The 24,001-nt window shown below is 46.3% G+C and overlaps 1 protein-coding gene across 1 annotated transcript in view; it reads right to left on the reverse strand.

The window, feature by feature from the left end:
- The window catches only part of PLCH2 (phospholipase C eta 2), a 40,425-nt gene extending 18,953 nt beyond the window's left edge, over positions 1–21,472 (reverse strand). The window contains 6 exon segments of the mRNA XM_018079525.2: positions 2,556–2,649; positions 4,412–4,582; positions 5,601–5,730; positions 6,252–6,495; positions 6,873–7,019; positions 21,251–21,472. Coding sequence (XP_017935014.2) covers positions 2,556–2,649; positions 4,412–4,582; positions 5,601–5,730; positions 6,252–6,495; positions 6,873–7,019; positions 21,251–21,293 — 829 coding nt within the window. The 5' untranslated portion in view covers positions 21,294–21,472.
- Between the last annotated feature and the right edge of the window lie 2,529 nt (positions 21,473–24,001).

The raw sequence follows: 24,001 nt of genomic DNA on the forward strand, positions 1-24,001 counted from the left end.
AACCAAGGGAGAGCAGCTGCCATGGCAAGGGGAGAGAGCACAGTGTGTGCCAGCAAACAGCCACGAGGGGAAGGGCATCAGCTCCTCTCCCTGCAAACCCAGAGGCTGCTCCTCAGTCAATCCCACCCAGCCCAGGCAGGGCAGCTGCTGAAAACCCACTGTGGTTTGCTCTAAGCACTTGTCAACACATGAGATCATGGCTGTTATGGTGAGCTCACACCAACTGCATCTGTCAGTCCTAGGAGGAAGATAGAGGAGTGACTGAAGATCCAGTGTGTGCTGTGGGTCTCCAGCTCACACCTTGGGGAAGGGGCACTGGCACAGGGGGTTTGGATCAGCAGACAAAGGTCAGGGGGCTTTTGCAAGACTGTGAACCAGCCAATTGTCACAGGCCAGTCCAAGGTGCTTCACAGCAAAGTCCAGCACAGCTGAGGACACAAGGCAGTACAGACCCATGAATGAACATGAAAGGACAAAGAACACTGCACCATTATTTTACTACTACTGAAGTACTGCCAGGTGTGGGCAGGATGCTCCTGCCTGGGCTGTACCCATGGGAGGAATAAACCTGCAGCTCCAGCTTCCATGGCTGGTGTATCTCAGCCCCCCAGGCAGCACTTGATTTGTTTGCTGGAGGAGGGATCTAAAGTCTCAACTATACACAGGATGGACATGCACACACAGGATGCACATACACACACAGATGATGCACATGCACACACAGGATGCACGTGCACACACACAGGATGCACATGCACACACATGATGGACATGCACACACATGATGGACATGCACACACGTGATGCACATGCACACACAGGATGCACATGCACACACATGATGTACATGCACACACGTGATGCACATGCACACACATGATGGACATGCACACACATGATGGACATGCACACACAGATGATGTACATGCACACACAGGATGCACATGCACACACACAGGATGCACATGCACACACAGGATGGACATGCACACACAGGATGGACATGCACACACAAGATGGACATGCACACACAAGATGGACATGCACACACACATGATGGACATGCACACACACAGGATGGACATGCACACACAGGATGGACATGCACACACACGATGCACATGCACACACAGGATGGACATGCACACACAGGATGGACATGCACACACAGGATGCACATGCACACACAGGATGGACATGCACACACAGGATGGACATGCACACACAGTTCCATGTTTTGAAGCAGCTCTTTCTCCTCTGCCAGCACCACCCCAGCAGTGTGTCCTGCCAGCTCCTCATCACCTCTGTTTGGATGTTATCATCAATACAGCCCAGAAATCTCCTCTAGATTAGACCTGTTCTGTTCTGCTGCGCTTCCAGCAAGATACTGGAGTGGCTGAAGTGCTGAAGCTTTTTCCAGTTGCCTCCAAACAAGCTCATCTGCTCCCTGTTGATCAGGAGATCTGTAGCAGACACCAGCAGAATGCCTCCATGTTGGATTCTCTCTTATCCTAACACATAAACTCTCAACTGTTTTATCACCCATTCTTAGGCAAAGCAACTGGATAGATTTTTTAATTTTTTTTTAAATGAAAACCTGCAATGGTTTAAAAAGCCCAGTCTTACTTTTCTAGTTATGAGGAAGGCAAGATAATGAACCTGATTATTCATTATTTATGTGACTGCAACTGACTGTAAAGACCAGAAAATAAAAATATGAATATGTAAACTGATCCCTCACTGGCATTAGAATAAGCTTTAAAATAAATTGAAAGTTCAGTCTGGAAGTAGAACAGACCTGAATCCATCCTAAGCAACCATCATTTCTTGAAAAAAAAACCACTTTACACTCTATACCAGAAACTACCCACTTCTTCATGCAGGAAACCAAACAACCTCTGTTTTGCCACTTTCCAGGATGACAACACACCCACAGAAATGGGCAGGACTAGCTTTCCAGAGGTCCCAGAACTTTTGCACAGAAGCTAATGCCTGAGGAATGTACTCTTTCCTTGGATTCAATAAGATCTGGCAGAAGATTTACTATTTAGGGGAAAGGATTTACAGTCAGTCCCCAAAATAACAGCTCCCCGCCCGATGGTGCAGCAGGGATATATTCACAGTGAAGACTTCAGCAGCAAAGGGCAGGAAGGCATGACCCCCACAGATTCCAATCCATCATCCCACCTCACACATGTACTCTGGAGCACATCACTCCTCTTAGTAACACTTAATGGATTTCCAAAAATACCTGCAGGAATGATGCAACTGAATTCTACTGTATCTCTGTATTTTCCAAAAGCATAAATAAAGCCTCATCCAGTTCCATCTGGACCTTCAGTGATTGCTGCTTCATCTTATGTACTTGTCAAAACTCTTCCAAAGAGATCCAACTTCCCTTTACGTTCCTCAGCAAATAACAGATACGAAGAAACCAAAAAGACTGGAAGCACACTGTACAGCATGACAAAATCTATGACTATGCATTATACAAGCAAAAGCAATATTCTCCTGAGCATTGAAGCAGCTGCCTTTTCCCTGCACCAGCAGCTTACCATCAATCCCCAGGGCTCCCTCCTTCTTGTTCTCCAGGCACGGCTCAAACTTGTTGATGATCTCCAGGCAATGCTCTTTAGTCACATTTGTCATCTGGAACAGCAGCAAAACCCAAGTGTTAACTATTAATCAGAGCCTCCCTCAGCCCTTCCCTCTGCACACAGTCCAACAACTGGGCAGATTATCCCGAGTGGGACCCAGGATTTCCAGTTCCCAGCAGGATTCTCACTCCTGTCAATCAGTGTCAGGGCAGATCAGAGAGGCAGCACTTTGTGAGCAGTTCTGTGCCATTGGCAGCTGCCTGATCACAGAGTCCTGCTTTGTAGGTCAGATCTCTTATTAGGCACCACAGAGCATCCAAACAGAACAAGCTTTGTCACAAACCAATGGGATTTCTTCTCCTGTAGGATTAAAGGATTAGTTTGCATTATCAAAGGTTTTTTTACTTTAAAATAAAGCAAAAAAAAGATTCATCTTTATGCAGCAGACAAAAAAATCTGTTACTAGCAGGGAAATAGAGATTCAGGACATAATGTTCTCAGGAAGAATCTGCTAACTTCAAGGTTGCTTTGCATTCTCAACTAAAAAAGAGAAGAGTACAAAGGGAAATATATGTCTGGAAATGCTGTCTGGAAAGGTTGTCATTTATAAAAACAGGGTCATTTATGTTGAGCTATTAACACTATTAATTCGTATTCCTGCTATTTAATGTTGATTTATTCTCTATTCTCCATGCTATTATTTCCCATTCCTGTCCTGAGTGGTCCAGCAAATCCTCTCTGTGAGATGCTGTCCCTGACATGAAAACACAGCCCTTGTCACCAGAGGGGACTGCAATGGAGTGACCACACTGGGGACTGTTTTGGCAACATGGGGAAGTGAAACCACCAGCACATCTGCCACCAGATCAGTGCCTTTTCTGGGGGTGATTTAAAACCTAATAAATAGAAGTAGAAGAAGAGGAATTAAAGAACCTCTAACTCTGGGTTTGAACATACATGATCCATTTGCTGAGTTCAAAAGATAAGGCTCTTCTGGCATAGAGTGAACATGTTGTGTGAGGAAGGCAAGGGAGAGGAGCCCCCCAGGCAGGATTTGTCCATGTCAGTAATTAGCTGAGCTGATTTGTGTCCTGTGGAGAGTGTTCATTTTCCTCTCACCATCTGGAGGATCAATAGACCAATGAAATGGAAACACACTCCACTTATCCAAAAGGACAACTGCCAGAGAGGTGGCTTTTTTAGGCATTCACTTCTTAGGCACTGTTTGAAGCTGATGGGCATTTCTGACCCACAGGGATGCAGCTTCAGCAGAGATCAGGGATAGGAAAAGGCAAACACCAGTCAGTGCATTTGTTCCTGCAGCACTGGAGTTAAAGCACTCAGAGACAACTTCTTAGGACTACAGAGTATTTAAAAAACTTTCCATACATCCTCTCAACAGCTCTTGAAAAACTAAAACTTTACAACTGAGATAGTGTGACAAAGCAATTCAGTGTTTCATCATGGACTGTGCACTAAGTCCCAGGTAGAGACAGAAACACCGGCTTCGTTCCAGGAGGCTGAATACCAGGAACAGACAGATGCTGATGGAATTTTTCTAAGAGAACACGTGAAAAAAGAAAGAAACTGTAGAGATTATATTTAGGGGCACAACAAAGGAGCCTACAGGAAAAAAAAAAAAAGGTAGTGAGAGCAAGAAGATTGAAGAAATAGTCATGCCAGCCTACAAGGTGAAAATCAAGAGACATTTAGCTGCCTATTTTTTCACAGGCACAACACTGAAGTTCTCTCCCTGTTTGAAAGGCAAAGCAGAAGGGCAGCACACTGGACTGCTCCCCCTGGCTCAGGCCCACCTTCTGCTCAGTCTCCAGGAAGCGCCTCAGGTCGTCTGTGTCCAGGTAGTCCTTGTGGTTGCTGTAGGTGAGCAGCAGCAGGTACAGGTCGCGGCGCGTCGACATCATCTTGTAGAAGGCACAGAACTCCTCGAAGTCCAGCGTGCCCTGGTTGTCATCCGTGTCAGCCTCCTGCACACACAGCAACAGGGCAGTCAGGAACCCACCTGCCTGCACCCCCTTTGCACAGACAAACCCCTGCAGAGGACAAACCCCAGAGCAGCAGCAGGTCGGTGCTGTCCCTGCTCAGCCTGTGGAACGGGCTGAGCTGCCATGCGAATGCTTTGCACAGCTTTTCCTTCACACATTAGTGCACGAGCCAAGAAACAAGGGTGAGGGTCTTTCCTGTTCCCCAGGGAACCCTCTGGAGGATTTCTGCTATCCATGCAATGGAGCAGGGCAGTGCACCCTGCAGCACAGCACACAGCGTGCACGTATCTGCCAGAATCACCACCCATACCTTCTTGAGGAGATCACTGGGACCCACATCACCTGGAAAGTCATTTTATACCCAGGTTTTGAGGGGATATCTGTTAAATCCACAGCCATAAACTGATAATATATGGAAGAATACTAGTTTTGCAAGTAAAGAAAAAAATCATTAGGGATTTCACATAGAGGCTTCCTGGTCCCTGGAGAGACTTTGTGATGACAAAAGCTACACATCTCCATTGTTCAGCTGCCCACTAAATTGGGTCAAGGTCAGCAGAATGAAATGTCAAACAAACAGCTCTTAGCAGTGCAAAAATATGACAGATACAGAAGTTTTCATGCTGGGTATTTTATTATTGTAGGATATTGGATACTTTACTGGATAATATTTATTACAGAGAACATAATCAGAGGAGGAAACGTGACTGAGTTTCTGATCAAAAAGTATAGCAAAAAAAGCAATCTTGGTACTACTGTGTGTGTCCATGTTGTGTAACACCAGGAGGTACCTGGTGTATGGCCTTTTTCTGTGCATAACAATTTATCTGTGACGTGTTTCTGGAGCTCTTTTCAATCTACCAAATGGCCTGTGTAGTATCTCTCAGCAGAGTGGAAAGAACCCAGCTGCTGAAGTATTTGCAATCTCTCCTACTGGGTTTCATGTTAAATCCTTGTTCTTTCAGAAAAAAAAACAAACACAAATGTTTTCATTTCTTACCTTAAACATTTGCTTGACTTTCTGTCGGGGCAGGTTCACATTCAGTTTGTGCATGAGCTGGAGCACTTCACTGATGCTCAGACTGCCATCACCATTTTTATCTGCCTCATCAAAGGTCTGCTTCAACCACATTGAACAGGGGTTAAGGAACAGCGTGGAATATTGAGGGATATTACTGAACTTTAGGCATACATGATTTTTTCACATTAGGAAACACCGGAAATGAGACTGGAAATGAAAGAAAGTTCAAGACAATGTTTAATTCTACTCAGGTTAGTTCAGTTACAGTTTCTAGACAGGCTGTGCTCTGCAGCCATTGCACAGCACAGCAGAACACACTGAGTGAATCTCAATTTTACATCTCACTTTGTGAGATGTAAAAAACCAAACCAAATGGGTGGTTTTACAGCGGGAGTCAGAGATGAAGGAACACACCTGTATGGTTTCCAGTCCACTCCAGGCATTCATCTCCAAACCCTGCCCAGAACAGTCCTCTCCAAGGACTCCTGTCCTCTGGAAACAGGGAGTACAACGGGAACTGCTCTGAAGCCGTGAGCCCAGCGCTTACCTGTGGCAAAGCTGCAGGGAATGCCAGTGCTATCCCCAGCTCTCCTCTCCTGGGAAAGCCCCCAGGCAGCACGGGAAGGATATTGGTCCCTGGTCCGCTGGCGTTTGGACAGGCTGTCCTCGTCGCTGATCCCTGCCATCAGGTACTTCAGCCCCGTGATCCAGGTCCGGGCCTCCTCGGCGCTGCAGGACACCAGGTCCAGGGATTCCATGTGGTCCCCGTAGTAGATGCTGAAGCAGCAGTTGGGGTCGAAGCTGCCCTCAGCGTAGCGCTGGAAGATCTCCGACTGCTTCCCCTCACACACCTCCTGGATGGAGTCGATGGAGACTGGAATGACCAAAGCGTGGAGCTCGTTAATGGCTGTGTGAGTGCCCTGGGGCAGCCAGGATGGGTCACCCTGCACAGAAATCCCACAAGAAACCCCAAATCTCACCACAAGGGCCCCAGCTCACACAGGGGTTGCCTTCCACTCATTTACAACATCCTACACCCCTGCAGCCTGCACAGCCAACAACAGCAATTCAAACTTCAGAAATCATTCATCATAAAATCATTTACTGCCTTTTAAATTCAACTGCAACACTCTTCTTGATCACCTATCAATGACCAACTTCCAACTGCCAAATCCTTCATGCTTGTTGTTCTGTTAGGAGGGCAAGACCCCAGGAGGGATGAGAAGGGGGGGCTCTGTGGCTGACACTCACTTTTGGCTTTCTCATTCTTGCGGGAGGGTCTCCAGCGGATGCAGGACCTGTGCTCATCCAGGTAATAGAAGCGGACCAGCCCTTTGGATCCCCCACGGAGCTTGATCATTTGGGTGCCCGCCTGCATGGAGCTCATACATCTTTCCACTGAGGAGAGAAGGGAAGTGATAGCTCTGAGTCAGGCCTTGCTCCCTTCAAATTGCCTTTGCAGGAAGAAAACACATCAAGCAGCTGCCAAATGAACAGTTCAAGCCACAGGATGAGATTTCCTGCACTGATGTAAGAGGTCAGGTACACCATCAAAGAGTCAGGAAGATTCTTGGTATCTGTGGACTTACCTGTAAATGTGGAAGTTTTCACTCCCATATTAATGGACATGGAATGTCCATATGCTGGAGCCAGCACAAGGGATGTGCCCTTCTCGAGCATCTCGAATGCTTTAGCTGAGCTCCTACAACATGTAAACCTTGTGCTGGACACAGTTTTACCTGGACACTGGAATCCTTGGCCAGCAAGGTCCCATGGTTCCTATGGATTAGGTCACTGATCCTACAGATTTGTTTCTAAATGCAGTGGCAAGAACCTGACAGATTTTTGTTCTTCCCCGCCACTCAAACCTCCCCTGTCCTGGCAGGGGCCTTTCCCCTGTGCTGTGCTTTGGACATCAAACCTTCCCATTCCTGGAGCTTTGGCAGCACCACAGACTGTGCAGTGGCCTTCAAAGACCCCAGTGATGGGGCAGCTCCTCCAGGGGCTCTGCCCTGCCCTGGGGGTCCCTGCCCTCCGTGGGAGCTGCTGCAGAGCTGAGGCTCCTGCAGGCAAAGCCCCTGGAGCGGGGCTGGGGCTGAGCCAGGGCTGGGGCTTCTTCCTGCTCTCCAGCTGCTGCAAGGACTGAGCTCAGCTCCAGTGCCAACTGCGAGCGACTGGCTCTGTCCCAGAAGAAATGCAGACTCATATTTTCTGCCAAGTCTCCCATTTATTTCCCATAGTGACAGAGCAGAGCCTGTGACCTGATTTTCCCGTGGCTTTTCTGCCTGATCTGTTTAAGTAAAATTAAAACTATTACCATGTCCAATGCTGTTGGGGTTTTTTTTAGGTCTGGAGAAGTGTAAATTACTACTGAGATGCTGGATGGAAGAATGAAAACTAATACATGTAATACACATTCTAGTGAGTCCAGATTTATAAATAAGTAAATACAAGGAGATTCTGAGGTCAGCTCTCTTTTATCAATCTTGTCATCAAGATTAAAGATGAAACAGTGTCCAAATGAAAACACTCCCTCCATGTATTCCAAAATGCATCAAAACCAACACAGTTCTTTGATTCAAGTCCACCTCTCAGGCAAAAGCAAAAGCACCCGAGAGAAGCAAGGTAGAGTAAAAAGAAATGGGAAAAAGCATTGAAAAGCTTGTGTTCAGACAAGGTCAATTAATTTACTCCAGAAAAGAAGGTTCAACGTTTTGATTTGAAAGCAGGTCACTGTAATAAAAGAAAATTTAAATTTAAAGCCATAATTCTGTAGAGCATATTGTTTATGTTAATAAAATATTTATGGAGAGAAGGTAATTAAGAACAAGATAATCCCTCATGTAGCATTTTATATTTCTTAAAGCTGATCCCTTGGTTTCAATCAGAGCTGCCCTCAGACAAATCAGTGTGGTCAGCAGGAATTAGTCACAAAGCCAGTGCTGGGCCAGAAACACCTCTGGGTTCACTGCAACCTCAGACCCAAACTCAGCCCAACCCTCTCCCAGACATTTCAAAGTGTTCAACACCTGCTTTCCTTCCAATTCAGGAGAAGATAAATATTTCTCAAATTTACTGAGATAATAATCATGGAAAGCTTATACTTATTTCACAAGGTCTATAGGGTTTGGGGGGGGAAAGATGGTCAAAATAGCTAATAAAAGAATTTCTCTTAACACTAATCACACAGTCTTCAAAATCATATTAAATGTCCAACTTCTTCTTTGGAAGTTATAGCAGTAAATAATCTTATTTGAAGAAATGAGGGAGAAGTATCAAAGATCACACCTGGTACAAAGCAGAAAATAATAAAGCACCAAAATAGAAGCACATTTTATGTAACACACATTTGCTTTGCTTTCACACGAAGTCAGAATATGCTCCTTGCTGTTAAAATTTTAATAAGCATCCTTGGACTGCTTTTCCACTGCAGCTGTTCATCCTGTGGCAGGATTTGTCACCCAAAGCCACCCCAAGCCCCCAGCCCCTCCCAGCTGCCCTCCTGCAGCTCCAGCTCAGCTGCACTCTGGGCTGGGCTTTGCTGGTCTCGATGGCAGCGAAGGTTTGGGGACACCCTGAGCCCAGGTCTGGTCCCTGCTCCTGCCTGAATGGTCAGACCCAGTGCTCTGGTATCTGTTGTGATCTTCTGGGGTTTGGTGACACAGGCAAAGGAAAGCACAAGAAATCTCCCCCTGCTGTGTCAGAGCAGCAGCTCTTTGGGCTCCTCCCGCCACAGCGGGGAGCAGAACCCAGGAGGGGATGCAGAGGTGTCTGCTGGGGCAGCCAGACTGAGGTGGAACAGGGAAAAAGGGCCTTCCACCCCCTCCTCTGTCTGCAGCACTGAAAGTTCAGAGCAGAAAAGAAATAAAATCCTAGTGGTGCTTACATCAAACAGAAAATCACCTGTTTTTTTCTGAGATCCTTCCCAGCATGTAAATGAGAAGAGCACACTGCTGAGAACACAAGCAGGACTGCTTCTCCTCACCATTGTTCAGATGCCTTCTGTAAGGATCCATTTCTACACTTCAAATAACAATCCCCCAAGTCTTGCAATGAATCATTTTTTTGGAAGAAACGGCTCCTATCTATCTTTAATTAAGGCTGATTTAAGGTTTTTCTGTTTTCCACTTCATTAGTACCTTTTTTTTTTTTTCAGAATTCAGCTTATGTTCAGTTCTCTTCTAATGAGTTGCCTCAATTTGCATCTGGACAAAACAGGCATGGAGAGAAGATGGATCTCTGTACTGCAGCAAAGAGCACTGTGAGAGCAGAGCAGGGAACAGAAACATGGAACATCCAGTTCCACACGGGACTGATGCAGCAAGAACATGCACAGGGACTTTTCATACTCCTTAGTACCAGCTATAGCTACTACACAAAGTTTTAAAGTAGCAATAAATAACAAAACTACTCAAACCACAAATCCCTACAATTTGTCCTGAAACAAGGGGCGAAAAGAGACCAACTCCCTGCCTATTGTTAGAAGGATGTTCTAATGTCTGCAAACTGATTATTTATGGTTCAGTAGCAGTATTGTCTTCTAGGAGGTTTCTGGGTTTGATGTAAAATGTGTGAAGGAGTGGGAGTATTTTAGCATGTGGGGATGGAAAGAAGTCAGAAGGATTGAGTCATTGAGTATTTTTGTACACGGACCAGCTTTGTCAAAAGAGTCACGTCCCAGGTCCGAGCGGCCCCGCGCTGTGCCCAACACCCCTCGGCCCCAGAACAGGGAGAGGGCAGCACCAAACACCCCCTGGGCTCTGCCCCAGAACACACCCTGGGGGGATGCACCCCCGTGTGCTTCACAACAACCCCTCTCCTAAACAATGCAAGGAGGGGAAGTCAGATTTGAGGGATTTCCTCCTCCTCAGGGCCTGCCGAGGCTGCGACAGAGCCCAGAGAAACCCCTGTGGTACACGAGCACCGGACGGGCAAGTTGTCCCCTCAAAATATCCCCAAACCAAAACAGCCTTCCCACACACAGACAGAGGACTCCCACACTTGTCACACATTCAGCACTGCGAATCCATTGAGGAGATAATAATTGCCCCATTTTTCAAAAGTCTCGCTGGAAATGGTTTCACTGCCGTAAGCGGCTCATCAGGACGTAAACCCCAGAGCTGGCTGGTCCAGCTATTCCTGCCAGGAATATCAGCTTCACTTTAGGCAGGAGGCATCAAATATTCATGAAAATAAATATATAAATATAAGAATATGAAAGCACATAAAATATGTAATACACATATGTATAATCTATACATCTGTCTCACATATCCAGTACAGTGTGTTGGGAATCCTGTTCACTGAACAGTCAGGAAGATGTTTTGCCAAGGCTGCAGGTGACCTGTCTGTGGTGTTCCTGGCCCAGGTACACCAGGCTGACTCGCATCGTTACACTGGATCCAATTAAAAATCAGGCCCCATCCAACCTCATTAATCTTCATTTCTGTCATTTTGCATCCCTCCAGCCTTGTAAGCAGGTCCCTCTCACCTTTTAAACCAACCATCCTATTCCTAGTGTAAGAATTTTCACCCCCTTGTTGGCTCTCACTGGCTCACTGAATGCCAGGACTCTCTGCTGTTCACTGGCCAAAAAAACCTGGAAAAGAAAATTTCTGTATAATTCTGCCAGCAATGGTTGGGACAGTGTCCACGGTGTACAAGAGATAATGGGAGACTGAATCCATCCCTAAGGTGCACAATCCCTAATAAATGAGATGTTAATGGGAGAAGAGATGCTCCTAATCCTGTGGAAATTAGGGTGCTTAATTGGAGAGCAGGCTGTCAGCTCTCCAGCCCTCAGCTCAGACTCCAGCAGCCATCTGGGCCCAGCAAAGTGCACAAGCACAGTAGGATGGGGTTTCTCAACCTCTGCTAAAATTCCCAGGAGTTTCTAAGCTATCCATACCTGCAGCTTCCTGGCTAAGGACAATCTGTGACTGGTGAAGCTGACAGATGAGTGGGACAAAAGAGGGCTCCAGGGGAACAGGTGGCTCTGGTCAAGGCTGCTCAGATCTCCTCACTGCACGTGCACGAGTGGCTCAAGAAAACTGTTATTAAAGTGCTTTTCTCCAGCCACCTCCAATTAGGTTTGCTGGGTTTATTACCTATTTGAACAAAAGACTGCTAGGAGGGGACCCAAACAGGACCCTTTTTAGAGAGCCAGAGAGCTTGAGAATTTTGTGAATCAGGATTCAGAAAACAACCTCCCAAGAGCCCATTGACCTGCCGTGGGAGAATACAGCAGAGATACTTCTAAACACTCATTTAAAAAACTCTAAACTACAAATACTGCACAAAAAATTACATGCTAAGAGGTGTACGAACCCTGGCAGACAACAAACCTAACTCCCTGTGGGCAAGGAGAGGGAGACAGATTCTATGCAACAGAAAATTTCCAAAGGCCTGCACCTATCAGAATGTACAACTTTGCTTCAGCTTTTCCTGAGGAACAGGAAGAAATCAGTAATGAAGTTACAAATGAGGGGTTATTGAGGACAGAAAGAGCTGCACTACCAGCCACGGAACACAACATTGCACTGGGGTTGCCTCACGTCCTTCTTTTCTGCTCCCCCACTCTGCTGCTGGGCAAAGGGGTCACTGCCTCAGATTTGAACGGGAAAGCTTCCAAGGAGTTCACTGGAGTGCCCGGGGCCCAGCCTGCACCTTACCAAAGTGGCCGATCTTCCACCTCGGGGAAGCCACGATGCTGCCACCGACCCAGAAAAAGTCTTCGGCCAGACGGGCCACCGAGAACTTGTTGTGGAGCAGAGGAGACCTGGAGACATCCCTGTCTGAGAACTTATTCCAGAGCAAGGGAGACTTCAAGACATCCTTATCTGAGAACTTATTCCGCAGCAAGGGAGACCTGGAGACATCCATGCCTGAGATGAGCTGACAACAAGCACCGACGGCCTTGGGAGGTATCAAGGTTCTGTAGCACACATTTTCCATGTAACGGCATCAAAATATCATTGGGGAAAAAAACCAAAATGACAGGTGATTTCCAAAATCCAGTGGTATTTTTCAGGTTGTCACAGAACAGTTTCACAGTAAATTTAGGCCTCCTTCGTGGTCCAGACTTAGAATATTAAAATCCCAACAAAATCCTTTGTATTCTGTGGGATGTACCTCTGTGTCTGCTCCGGAGGACTGGGGGGGTTTCAGTTCAAGAGTTTAAAGAAGACACATGATGGGCACGGGCAGGGCCATGAGGCAGTTTGGCATGTAGGTGAATCCATTTCTGGACAGCAAGGCCTCCTGCTGATATTCTTTTTCCTCCTACTGATATTCTTTTTCCTCTGGTACTTTCCCAGCTGCATCCATCAGGACATCACAGCAAGTTAGAGTTGTGGTTCCTCCAGCCGCTTCCTCCTCCCGATTCCTAACAGAGATGACCCTTCTCTTTGTTTGATTTCCAACAGATCTGCAAGTCCCACCTCCTGAGTGTCTACCTGCTCTTCAAATCCAGCCAACAGCATCCATTGCAGTAAATAAATGCAAAGTTAATAGCACAGGCCATTCCCCTCTCTGCCTTCCTGAGCCACCCCTGCCTTTCACTGGGAATCCCTCCAGGTGCATGAGCTCTTCAGTCTCTTTCCAGGTCTGGAAATAAAAGAACAATCACATCTTCTTCTCATACAGCTCTTCAAGGTATCATTGCACCAGTCCTCCTCTTTTCTCTGAAGGGTCTCCTCAGCGTTTCAATGGCCATGTCTGATAAAAGAGAGAACATTTCTCTCCAGGCAGCAAAAACCAGATACGATGGAAACACAGCAACACATGTTTGCTTCAAATCCTAAATCCATCATACGCACTAATCCTAAAGCCGTGCTCCTGCCCTATCCAGTCAGGGGATTTAGGTGACACGGTACAGCTGGAGGAAAAAAAAAAGGTATAAAAAATGCTTCCTTCTTCTTCTTCTTTTTCTTTTTCTCCTTCTTCTCTGCCTTTGTTAGAAGCATCTTTCCATCTCACAGCCTATTGAGGAATGTCTTTGCCAGCTGACACACCCCGTGGAAGAAGCTGTTTAGGGCACAGCCAGGCAGCTCCACTGCTCAGAGCAACTGCTGCACCAGAGCCAGGAGCAGTGAGGGGCTCCAAAACCGGCAGACAAAGCAGGTAAGGATTAATTTCTAGAAAGCACCAAGTCATTACCTCGTTCCATTTGAAATGCATCCATCAAACTGCAATCTGTCACTCAGGTTATCACAACCTCTTAAGCTACATTAAGTTTTAAGCACAATAGACAATCGCTGCTGCCATCTGGGATCTGCACAAGGAGCCTCACACGCTCCTACCCTGACGAGCTGAACACAAATTGCCCGTTTAAAAACACATTCATTAAGTGCTTCCTACTCCTCCTTTCAGAGTTTGAAAAAGCTTTAGAGTAGTTAATTCTAGAGATGATTCACTCTCAATTAGAAGTTGTTTATTTCACCACCTATGCCCAGAGTTCTTATATTAGGCTGGACTCTGAGTTTAACCCCAGATTAATTCCAAAGAACACCAGGCTGGGTCTGCACCAGGGCTCAGCAGTGCCAGTAATGCCACGGCCACTCTTGCCACAATTTATTCCAACTCTTCAGCCACAGCCTTCCATCCTCCCGAGGCACCTTTCAAGAGTAATTTAGTGCAATGACTGCAAACTGTCATCAGGGGAAGAGCCTGTAAATGCTCACAAGCACACATCCATCCCACAGAAAACTGCTGCCCCAGAGGGGGGAACCCAGGAAGCTTCATTCCAAAGATCCTGGTCCTTTCTTCAGGTGGAGCAGGGGCAGGATGGGACCTGAGACCTGTGAGCTTCACTGCCTGCTCCATCACATCCTCTGAATTTCCTAAATAAATTCAAATATTCGTTCTGCCAGGACATCCTAGAGCCTGCATTAACCATTGATGTGTTATCAACCTGGGGACACGGGAGAGGGAGAAAAAGAGTGAAATGTAACTCCCATTGCTGCATTGCCCAAGATATTAGTTTACAGATTAGAATTAGAATTCTGCACAAGCAGGACTTCAAATGTGAGTTCAGTTTTATGCCAGTACAGAGAAATGCCAGTGATTTCTAGCACCAGAAAAGAAGAACTATTTAACATTAAAGTTAAAATTAGAAAGGTTAATTTAAAATCCTTTTAGTTGACACTATCAATCCATGATAGTGAAGAAAATGATCATGCAAACAGAGAGAAATAAAATCTTCTGGAAAGCTCCTCTGTGTATTGACTGTGATGGATCCTGGACAACAGTGTGGAAAAGCCACAGGAAACAACAAAGGGTTAAATGGGACACAATCCCTCTCCCAACTCTTAAGCACACTGAGCTGAGGACTTAGGACCTAAGCCTACTGAAATGGGTTTCTATTCTTGCTTCACTTGACATCCTCAGAGAAATCTTGCTCACCTGACACAACATGGAGATTAAAGACTTCTTTCCACAGCGCTTCAGGAACTTATTATTGTCTGAGTGTAACAAAGGCTTTTCATGCCACAAGAAAAGGTTTGAAAACCAGCAGTGCCTGAGTCTGCAGGCTGGCCTGTGGCTCAGCTAAAAATGGAACTGGGAACACTTGAACAATGCTGGGATGTCAGAGTCTTGCCAAAGAAGAGCTTTGCCTCGAGAATGCCAGAGGAGCCAGACTCCAGCCCACACTGAGCATCTGCAGGAGACACAGGGGCACAACACACATATGGTTTGGGAGGTGGAGAAATGGAGCAAAATGGAGATCCTCCTGAGACAAATGGGGTTCTCATTAATGCCATCCACCAGGAGGGAGGGATTCCTTTCCAACACGCACACTTCACTGCCGAGGGACGGGAGAAGGGCTAACAGTTCTGGAATACAAGGGGAAACAGCTGTAGCCCTCAAAGTGGAGAAACCAAAACTAAAAACTTCAGTATCCTGATTGCCAGAGACATTAAATATTACAGAGCTGATGGTGTATTTGCCCTGTAAATCCACAAGGATTAGACCTGTACCTTCACAGTCATGCACTCCCTTCACCCTTGTATGGACACACTACAGACCCAGTTCACCAGATTAACAAAGTGACCTCGGCACAAGAGGCTGATTCTAAAATACTCCTGGGCAGCTATTAGTGATACACTCATGAACTGTAATACAGCTATTAGTGACACACACATGAACTGTAACACAGGTATCAGTGACACACACATGAACTGTAACACAGCTATCAGTGACACACACATGAACTGGAATACAGGCATCAGTGACACACACATGAACTGGAATACAGGCACCCCAATTTCCCATCCAGGGAAATCTAACTCCTAATGGCTGTAGAAAACAAAATAAATAATTGGCAACCCACAGCAGAAGTCAGTGAGTACAAGGAGGAAGCAGAAGGTTTCAGTGCCATCTGGCACGTGGCCAGTTATCTGTACTCTCCCTCTCACCATCCCCACTGCCAGAGCACCCGCTGGGACACAACCTCACCCCAACTGTGCATAAGCTGCCTTTTCCCTAATTCCAGCACAGCTCCACTCCCCTGCCCTCTGACCTGGCCACAGGCAGAGCTGCAGGCTATTCCCAGCCATCTGGACAGCACCTCTAAGCACAGTAATCCACCCTCCAGATTAGAGCTGCACATCTTGCCCACAGCAAGTGGAATGCAGGTTATTCCCTGGCTTCTCTGCCTCACCCACCATGCTCCAAAGCTCAGTATTTGTGCACTGGCTCAGAATATACTTCTCAAGTGACTCAGTTTGACTGAAGTACATCTGTCTGCAGTGTCCATAAGTTTACAGGGCCCCTAATTCCACTGGGACAAGCAGCAGTGGCTGTGCCAGCCATGTCCTGGTGCATCCCTTCCATATTGGAATTCTCAGTGGGCAAGGTCTGAGGCAGCTGCTTTAGACAACCACAGCCATGAGCATTCCCAGGCCTTCCCAAAACTGTTTAATAAGTTGCATTATTATAAAATGAACTGATTGTGAAATCCCTTAAATGACTTCATTCACTTGGAGGAATATTCGTGGAACTGGGACCCACCAGCAGCACCAACGTAATGACAACAATTACTCTGCCTTCTGCCATGATGGTTAGTTCTCATGGGCTCATCTGGAAAAAAATGATGCAATTATTTTAATTAAGTGAGGACAGGCCTTGTGTTTCGAGCTGTTGAACTCTTCTCCTTGCAAAGCTGCAATAATGAAATTCTGCCGACTGTAGAAAACGTCAGCATAAAACAAAGATTTTAAGACTATAAACGTTGCTCTAAGGTCACCTTGTCTCCAACCTCTGGCTTGTAAAAGACAATGTCCCTACACACTTAATTGAAATAAGAACCTAAAGTCTTTACATTTAAAGATCTTTCAGCACTTGACCATCTGTTCAGTGACAGGGGCCATAAACACAGAGAGGGAGATTAGGGCAGGATGGGAGGGAACAGATCCATCAGTGTGATTGCACACCTTCTAGGAAAACAGCTCTAAGAATTCAAGAATCCGAGGCAAAAGGGGTACAGGAGAACCAGTCAGGTGAAAGATGCTCAGAAAAGACACCTGAGACTGAAATGCATCACCACAGATTGATTTTACCCCCAAATTTTTCGTCCTTATTTGGGGTGAGCTTTAATATAATCTATCTGTAAAAATTCAGAACTTTTCTAGACCTCCCTTTTGTGCCATGTACATTTTAAAACAGGAGACAGACTCTTCTTCAAATATATTCCAGTTTCATGAAAGATGGAAAGAAAGGAGCTGCACTGGCTCCAGGAACAAGCCAGGCTCTGTCTTCATTCAGTGCTTTTCTCAGCTTCTGTGGCATCCAGGAGACAGCCTTATGAGGCTCTACTGTCAATTTTCCCTTCAAAGATATATCACTCTACAGAACCCAGCATCTGTAAATCTTAGAAACCAATGGCAGCTCCTTTTGTAAGCTTGAAAGATGACCATAATTGTGGTTTTCTTCAGGCAGGAACCCCCTGCTGCAACCCCTGAGAGGGGAGATTGCCAACAGCAGAAGCACAGTTGCACAGCGAGGGCAGTGCTGAGCTGAGCCCACAGCAGGTCAGGGACTGGAGCTTATTGCCCGATTTTATTTAGTCCTGGATCCAGGGTAGTTCAGGTAAACACTCAGGAAGTGAAGTAATTGCTCCTGGGCTCCTCCAGGAAATGGATTTCTATCTTCTGCTGTGGCCTCCAATATCCACCTCAGTTTGAAACAAAGCAGCCTGACAGATTCATTTCCCCCCAGGGATCAGAGCAGAAGATAAGCAGGAATTGAAGGCTGATATGAAAGAGTCAGCTCACTGGCTGGACTGGGAAAATGGGCTCTCCAGAAAACATTCCACAGAGATCCACATCTAACAGTGGTTCTGGGCTTTGTTCAGTGTGGGCTGGTCCACGTTCGCTCCATGTCAGGCCATGTCAGGCCAGAAAATTTAGTTTCTCTCTGCCACATAATGTCTTTAGACCTGCAGAGGCCAATACTGATTATCCCTCCTTCTGCAATTCCCTGTGATGGGAAAGCTTTCCCTTTTAGGTAACTGAATTCACATTCCCCCTGCAAATGATTGTCAGGGACAGAAGGGATTTGAATCACAGGAATCAGCCCATACGGTATCAGTTAATTTTAAGTTGGCCACTTAGCAATAACGTGACATTTTCTTTGCAATGCTTCTCTCCCTTTTTTTTAAATCCAACTGAAGACAAGGCATCTGGAACCCACCTCTAACTGAGGGTTAGACCAGCAGACCCAGTGAGGGCATCGTTAGTGGCAAGGCAGGAAGAGTGGCTGTGATGCTGGGGAAGCAGAGAACTCCCGGGTGTTGATCTTTCCCAAAGCCTGTTGCAGTTTGGAGGCTGAAATTCTGCTGCTCCAGCTCGTGAGCTGTTCCACTGGAAGGTGTTTGCCAGCTGTCACATTCCTGAAGGACTTTCCCAGACAAGATGCTTCACTCAGGGCATGGCCCGTTCTTCTCCCAGTGGCACTGACAGTATCCGACGTCTCCTTAGTGATAGATGAACATTCCAGAATCACTGGGAGCAAGCCATTGTTGGGATCATCATCCATGACTATTCAGCTTCTAGGCAGCCAGAACCCCTTAGAAAAGGAGAGTGGCAAGTCTCCAGAACACTGAAGTGCTGAGAGCCAGGGTGTTGGTGCCTCTCCCTAGGAATGTTTTAATGGTTTAACAAACGACTTCCAGGGGCTTTCATATCCTGTGGAATCACTGGCTCCAGTTACATCACCATTGGTTTATACCCAAGTGAGAGGAGAATCCCATTTCCTTTTAATGCTACAGATGACAGCAAGAAGGTGGAACCCTCAAAAAGAACCTTCATTCGGCTCCCTGCCTGCAGCTGCAGCTCATGGAGCTTCCACCCTTGGAAGTTCCCCCCTGGTTTTCCAGGTGCTTCCATTCCCTGGCTTAGGAGGACACCGTCTGGCAGAGCCCCCAGGCTGGTGCAACCACACACACTGAGCCCTTCTCAGCCTCCCTGACTGCAGCAAGGAACAAACCTGAGTAACTGCTCCAGGGATGGTCCTCCAGGGACACCCTCAGGGACAGCCCCTCTCTCTCCGACCTGTTCCCAGAAGCTGGAAGCTGAACCCAGCAGTGAGAAGCCAAAAGGACTTTGGGTGGCACAATTCCTGCTCCATCACACCTTCCCTGAGGACACTGTCAGTTTAAAGTGCAAATGGATCCACACTGGTACACCATGTTTCAGAGAACAATAATTAGATGAGGAATACTCAGAGTGTCCCATCCCGACATTTTCAAAACCAAACTATTTCAGTTTTCAGCCCTGAAACACCTCTGTTGGAAAATGCAATCAACAGAAGTATGTTAATGGATTCAAACTGACAGACACTGGGTTCACATTGGATATTGGGAAGGAATCCTTCCCTGGGAGGGTGGGCAGGCCCTGGCACAGGTTGCCCAGAGAAGCTGTGGCTGCTCCATCCCTGGAAGTGTCCAAGGCCGGGTTGGAGGCTTGGAGCAACCTGGGCTGGTGGAAGGTGTCCCTGCCCATGGCAGGGGTGGAACCAGATGAGCTCTAAGGTCCTTTCCAACCCAAACCATCTGTGATTCCATTATAAATGTACCATTTTGATTAACTCAATCCAAAACCTGGGAATTTACAGGTTCTGAAGATTTAAGAAAATCACCCTCTTTCATTGGAACAAGAAAAGTTCTTGCACACAGCAAACAGTTTCTCCCCATTCTCTCTTTTAGCATCCAGTTCAATTAAAGTTTCCATGCTTCCAAATCTCCAGCCTCTACTCCAGCAATATGGCACAAGTAAATAAACTCCTCTGCCAAGCTTTAAAATCTGCTTTTTTGCTATTTAAATAAATATTGACAATGCCCAAATGCATCTCATCATCTCTGCTTCATTCTTAACAAGTCTCAGAGGAAAATACTGGTTAACATTTTCCTGTTGTTCTGATGCAGACTGAGCCCCTTTGATTACTCACCTGAATGGTTTGCATAGTTCTCAGAATCATTAAATATGCCACAGACTAGAAGTATTATTGGATTTAATATTATTTTTATCAATATATAATTTCCAATATGGTCACAGAACACAGAAAAAATAATAGCCATTTCCACGCACAACTGGAGCTTTTTCTATGTGATGTTGTTTTCACCTAGAAATGATTTTTAGGAAAGGAAAGAGAACTTTAATGAGTGTGTCCTTCAAAAGACATGGCCAGGGATCCAGGAATGTGGGAGTAAGTATTCTACAGCTGCAAACACAGGGAGTGGGGCTCCTGCTCTGCCTCCCCAGAGACACAGGAGTGTCAGAGCAGGACCCAGAGCACCCAGAGTGGCTTTTCTGAACACACAGAACTGAACACAGCCCTCTTTACTTGTTGCATAACTCCTGTAAAACCACATGCCTAACAGGCACAAGATACAAAATGCACAGAGACAAGCTGGGCATCTGAGTCAATTAAAATACATCACAGGGAAGGGCTTCTCTCTCTGGGCTTTTACTCAGTAAATCAACGAGGAAACAAGGCTTTTAAAAATAAAACCTGGGCTTTTGAGACTCAGTCCTGAATCCCTAGGATTGCTCAGGCATCCATCAGTGCAGGTCTGAGCTCCAAGTTGAGCATGCAGGACACTGCAGCACAGTGCTCCAGCTCCAGCATCCCTGCCCTGAGCCCGCCAGGGACAACTTCAACCCCGACTGACTCTGTGCTCTCTTGCTGGATGGGTGTAAAGAAACTACACCTAATGAGCAGCAAATCACCTGCTTTTCAAAATTAAAACAATACATCTGACTCACAACAGCACTGGAGTGGCTCTTTCCTCTCTCCCCATGTGGGTAGCAGAAGGTCTCTGGTTAAAAATAGAAAGCCTTTCTTCTGGTGGGAGCAGAGAAGGAACATGAACATACCTGGAGCGCTCCTTGGCTGCACTTTTCATGCAGGAAGAAGCAGCCATTAGAGATACATTTATTATTTAAGCTTTGTGGTGATAGGAGGCAAAGGTACAGCAAAGGCTCCCTTAAGAAACTGCTTGGTTTGTTTCAAGCATTTAAGTTTGAATAAGAGAAGACAAGTGCCCAAAGAAGCTTTGTAAACTGCACTTTTCTCCACAGCAAAACTAATTTCCCTCGAAAAGGGTGATTCAAATAAACATTTTCCCTTACCTTTCTCTGGGCTGAGGCATTTAATTGTGCTTGCATCATCCATATTCCAGTGAGAGATTCAAGTGAAGACACCAGAGGAAGCAGCACAGACCATATGCACATCCCTGGGATCTCAAAAGACTCTTTGAGAGAATGAGGAGAGGAGCACTGCCCGTGTGCCTCTAATGCAGCATCCCGAGGTTCCCAGGGAAGCTTCCTGCCTCTGGGCTGAGCAGGCTCATCCCTTATTCCCTGTTCAGTAGTGGCTCAGGAGCTGCTGACAGGTAGAGAGCAGCGCAGGAGCTCGGTGAGTGTTCCCAGCCCTTCCCTGCAACCCAAGTGTTCAGCCACCTGGGATAACAGGCTGTTAACTCCTTGCTTCCCTGCTCTCAGGCAGGATGCAGGGATGTCTTTTGCTTCCCTCCTTCAAAAAAAGAACTCAAGGTAAAACTTGTGGATGTTAGGAAATAAAGGATAACTCGCTTTTAACTCCTCTGGGTGCATTACACTCAGCAGGCAGCAAACAGCAGTGGGGTGCTGCTTCATTTAAGAAGGAAAAGAAAATATTTTTTTTTTTATTAATGCCTCCCCTGTGTCCCTTCAGCATGATACACACTCATGGGATCCTCCCAGACTCTCTCAAGTTTAGAAAGCAAGTCTACAGTTGCTGATAAAAATAGGCAAGCTGTTCTCTTTGGGCTTCTCTCTGATTTCTTTTCTTGGCAAAGACCATGTATTTCCCTCCTTTTTAACTTGCAAGGAAATATTAACACAGAATGAACGGGAAACGTCTGGGAAACAATACCCATTATTGTACCCTGTGTCCCAAAACACAACACACGAGGAGGCAGACACAGACCTTTGAGTTCTGTCTACATTCTGCAGCAGAATTTCAGCATCTTTATATGATGGTGCTGCCCAGAATTTCCAACCAGGAACAGCTCCTGCCTGTCCTACGTGCCACTGAAATACACAGGGTAAAAGAATTTATGCCTTTGAGGACTTGAAATCTAAATAAACAGGATTGATAAAGGACTGGGAAAAAATTATTCTCTCCTCTGTTACAGCTGGGTTGTCCTGCTGTTTTAACTCTACACCATCAGAATTCCAGAAAGATCAAGATCTTTGCAAGATCCGACACAATCCCCCTACAATTTTCATTTAGACATGAATGCCATGGTCCTTCCCATCTTAGAAATGATTTCAGGATTTGGCTCAGGTCTACTTTCAATAAAACATTATCCCATTTGTTTAGTGGTTTCCAGCACTAGCTGTGATCTCATCTCCTGAGCAACCCATCCAGGAGCACTTATTCCAGGAGCCTCTGGGGCATCATATATTTACACCACATTCCATTTGGGCTATTCCTCCTGCATCCACTGCACTTCAGTGTCAGCTTATCGGGGCCAATACTGCAGAGAACGTTCCAGGTTTATCCTAAAAGTAACTCCCCTTCTGTGCCACCGTTCTCATCTCCTGGAGGAAGTGCAGGTCATCACCACATCGCTGTCTCACTTCGAAAGGGAGAAGCCAGGCAAGCACTGAGGCCCAGAAAATGCCTCCAAGACAACATCTCTGGGGAATACTGGGACAGGGAGCCTTCCCACTGCAGGGTAGATTCAATACACTGCCTGGAGGCAAATCTCCAACACCATCTATTCCTTAAAACTTGATCAAGAGACACAGCAAATACAAAGATAACAGCTAAAGCTGATCAACTAATTCACTGATTAGCCCCTCAAACTGAGCAAAGCTTTACCGGGTTATACTTCCTTTAAAAAGAAAAATATATTCACTTGTGAGACTATAAGAGATTCAGCACCAGTATCTGGGTAATGTATGACATCAATTTCATAAAATAAAAGGTTTTATTTCTCTGGGAGTTTTCTGCTGTGCAGTTAGAACAGGGTCACAGAACAAGTGCCAGAGAAACATTTGAAGGCATTCACAGCACATGCAAATTTTCTGAAGTAAGGAGAACACAGACTGTGCTATCACAGAGACCAAAGCAGTTCACATTAAAAGATTCTCTCACTTCAGGTAATAAGTAGTTTAAACCACAGGAGATTTCCCTATGAGAAGCCAATGTGCTGACTCTTGAAATCAATGGCAAACTTTGATCTGCCTTTTGTGGACTCAGATTCACACCAGAAGTGCATAAGTGGCAGGGAAAGGTCACAGCACTCCAGTTTGGAGAGCAAGAACAAACCTCCACCGTTGTCAGATCCATATTATCCAGAGCATAGCATGCCCCAATTCCTTCACTGCCCATTCCCAACTCTCTGGTTCTACCAACCAGAGCAGAAGAGTGACTTGTGGTGTGGTGCTGTCACATCACAAAGATTTAAGTCCTAAGAAGGGACTAAAAGGGGTCAGGAATTCTCTCAATTCCTACTTTCCCAGCTATGCAGGGAGAGCTCGAGGTGATGTTGGAAGAGCTGAGCCATGACATGCCAGAGCTCTGCTCTTGCTGTGGGGATGCCCCTGGAAGTCACAGCCAGCCCTATTAGTGTCCCTAACACTCACTGGGGTGCAGCTTCATCCCATGGTGTGACCCACTGGCAGCTCCAGATCCCCAGTCCAGAGAGGACACAGGTCCCTCACAGCCCACTGCCACAGCACCATCCCACTGGGAAGGAATGGAGCACTTCCAGAGCAGGAGCACAAACTCCCTAAGCTCCAACTGCTCCCCCAGCTCTGCCTGGTGACAGTGCCACACACTCTGGGGCTGCATTGTCACCTAACTACACACTCACCTACACACACATCCTT

The sequence above is a fragment of the Manacus vitellinus genome, unplaced genomic scaffold (genome assembly GCF_001715985.3).
Source record: "Manacus vitellinus isolate BGI_N305 unplaced genomic scaffold, ASM171598v3 scaffold_46_pilon, whole genome shotgun sequence".
NCBI lineage: Eukaryota > Metazoa > Chordata > Aves > Passeriformes > Pipridae > Manacus > Manacus vitellinus.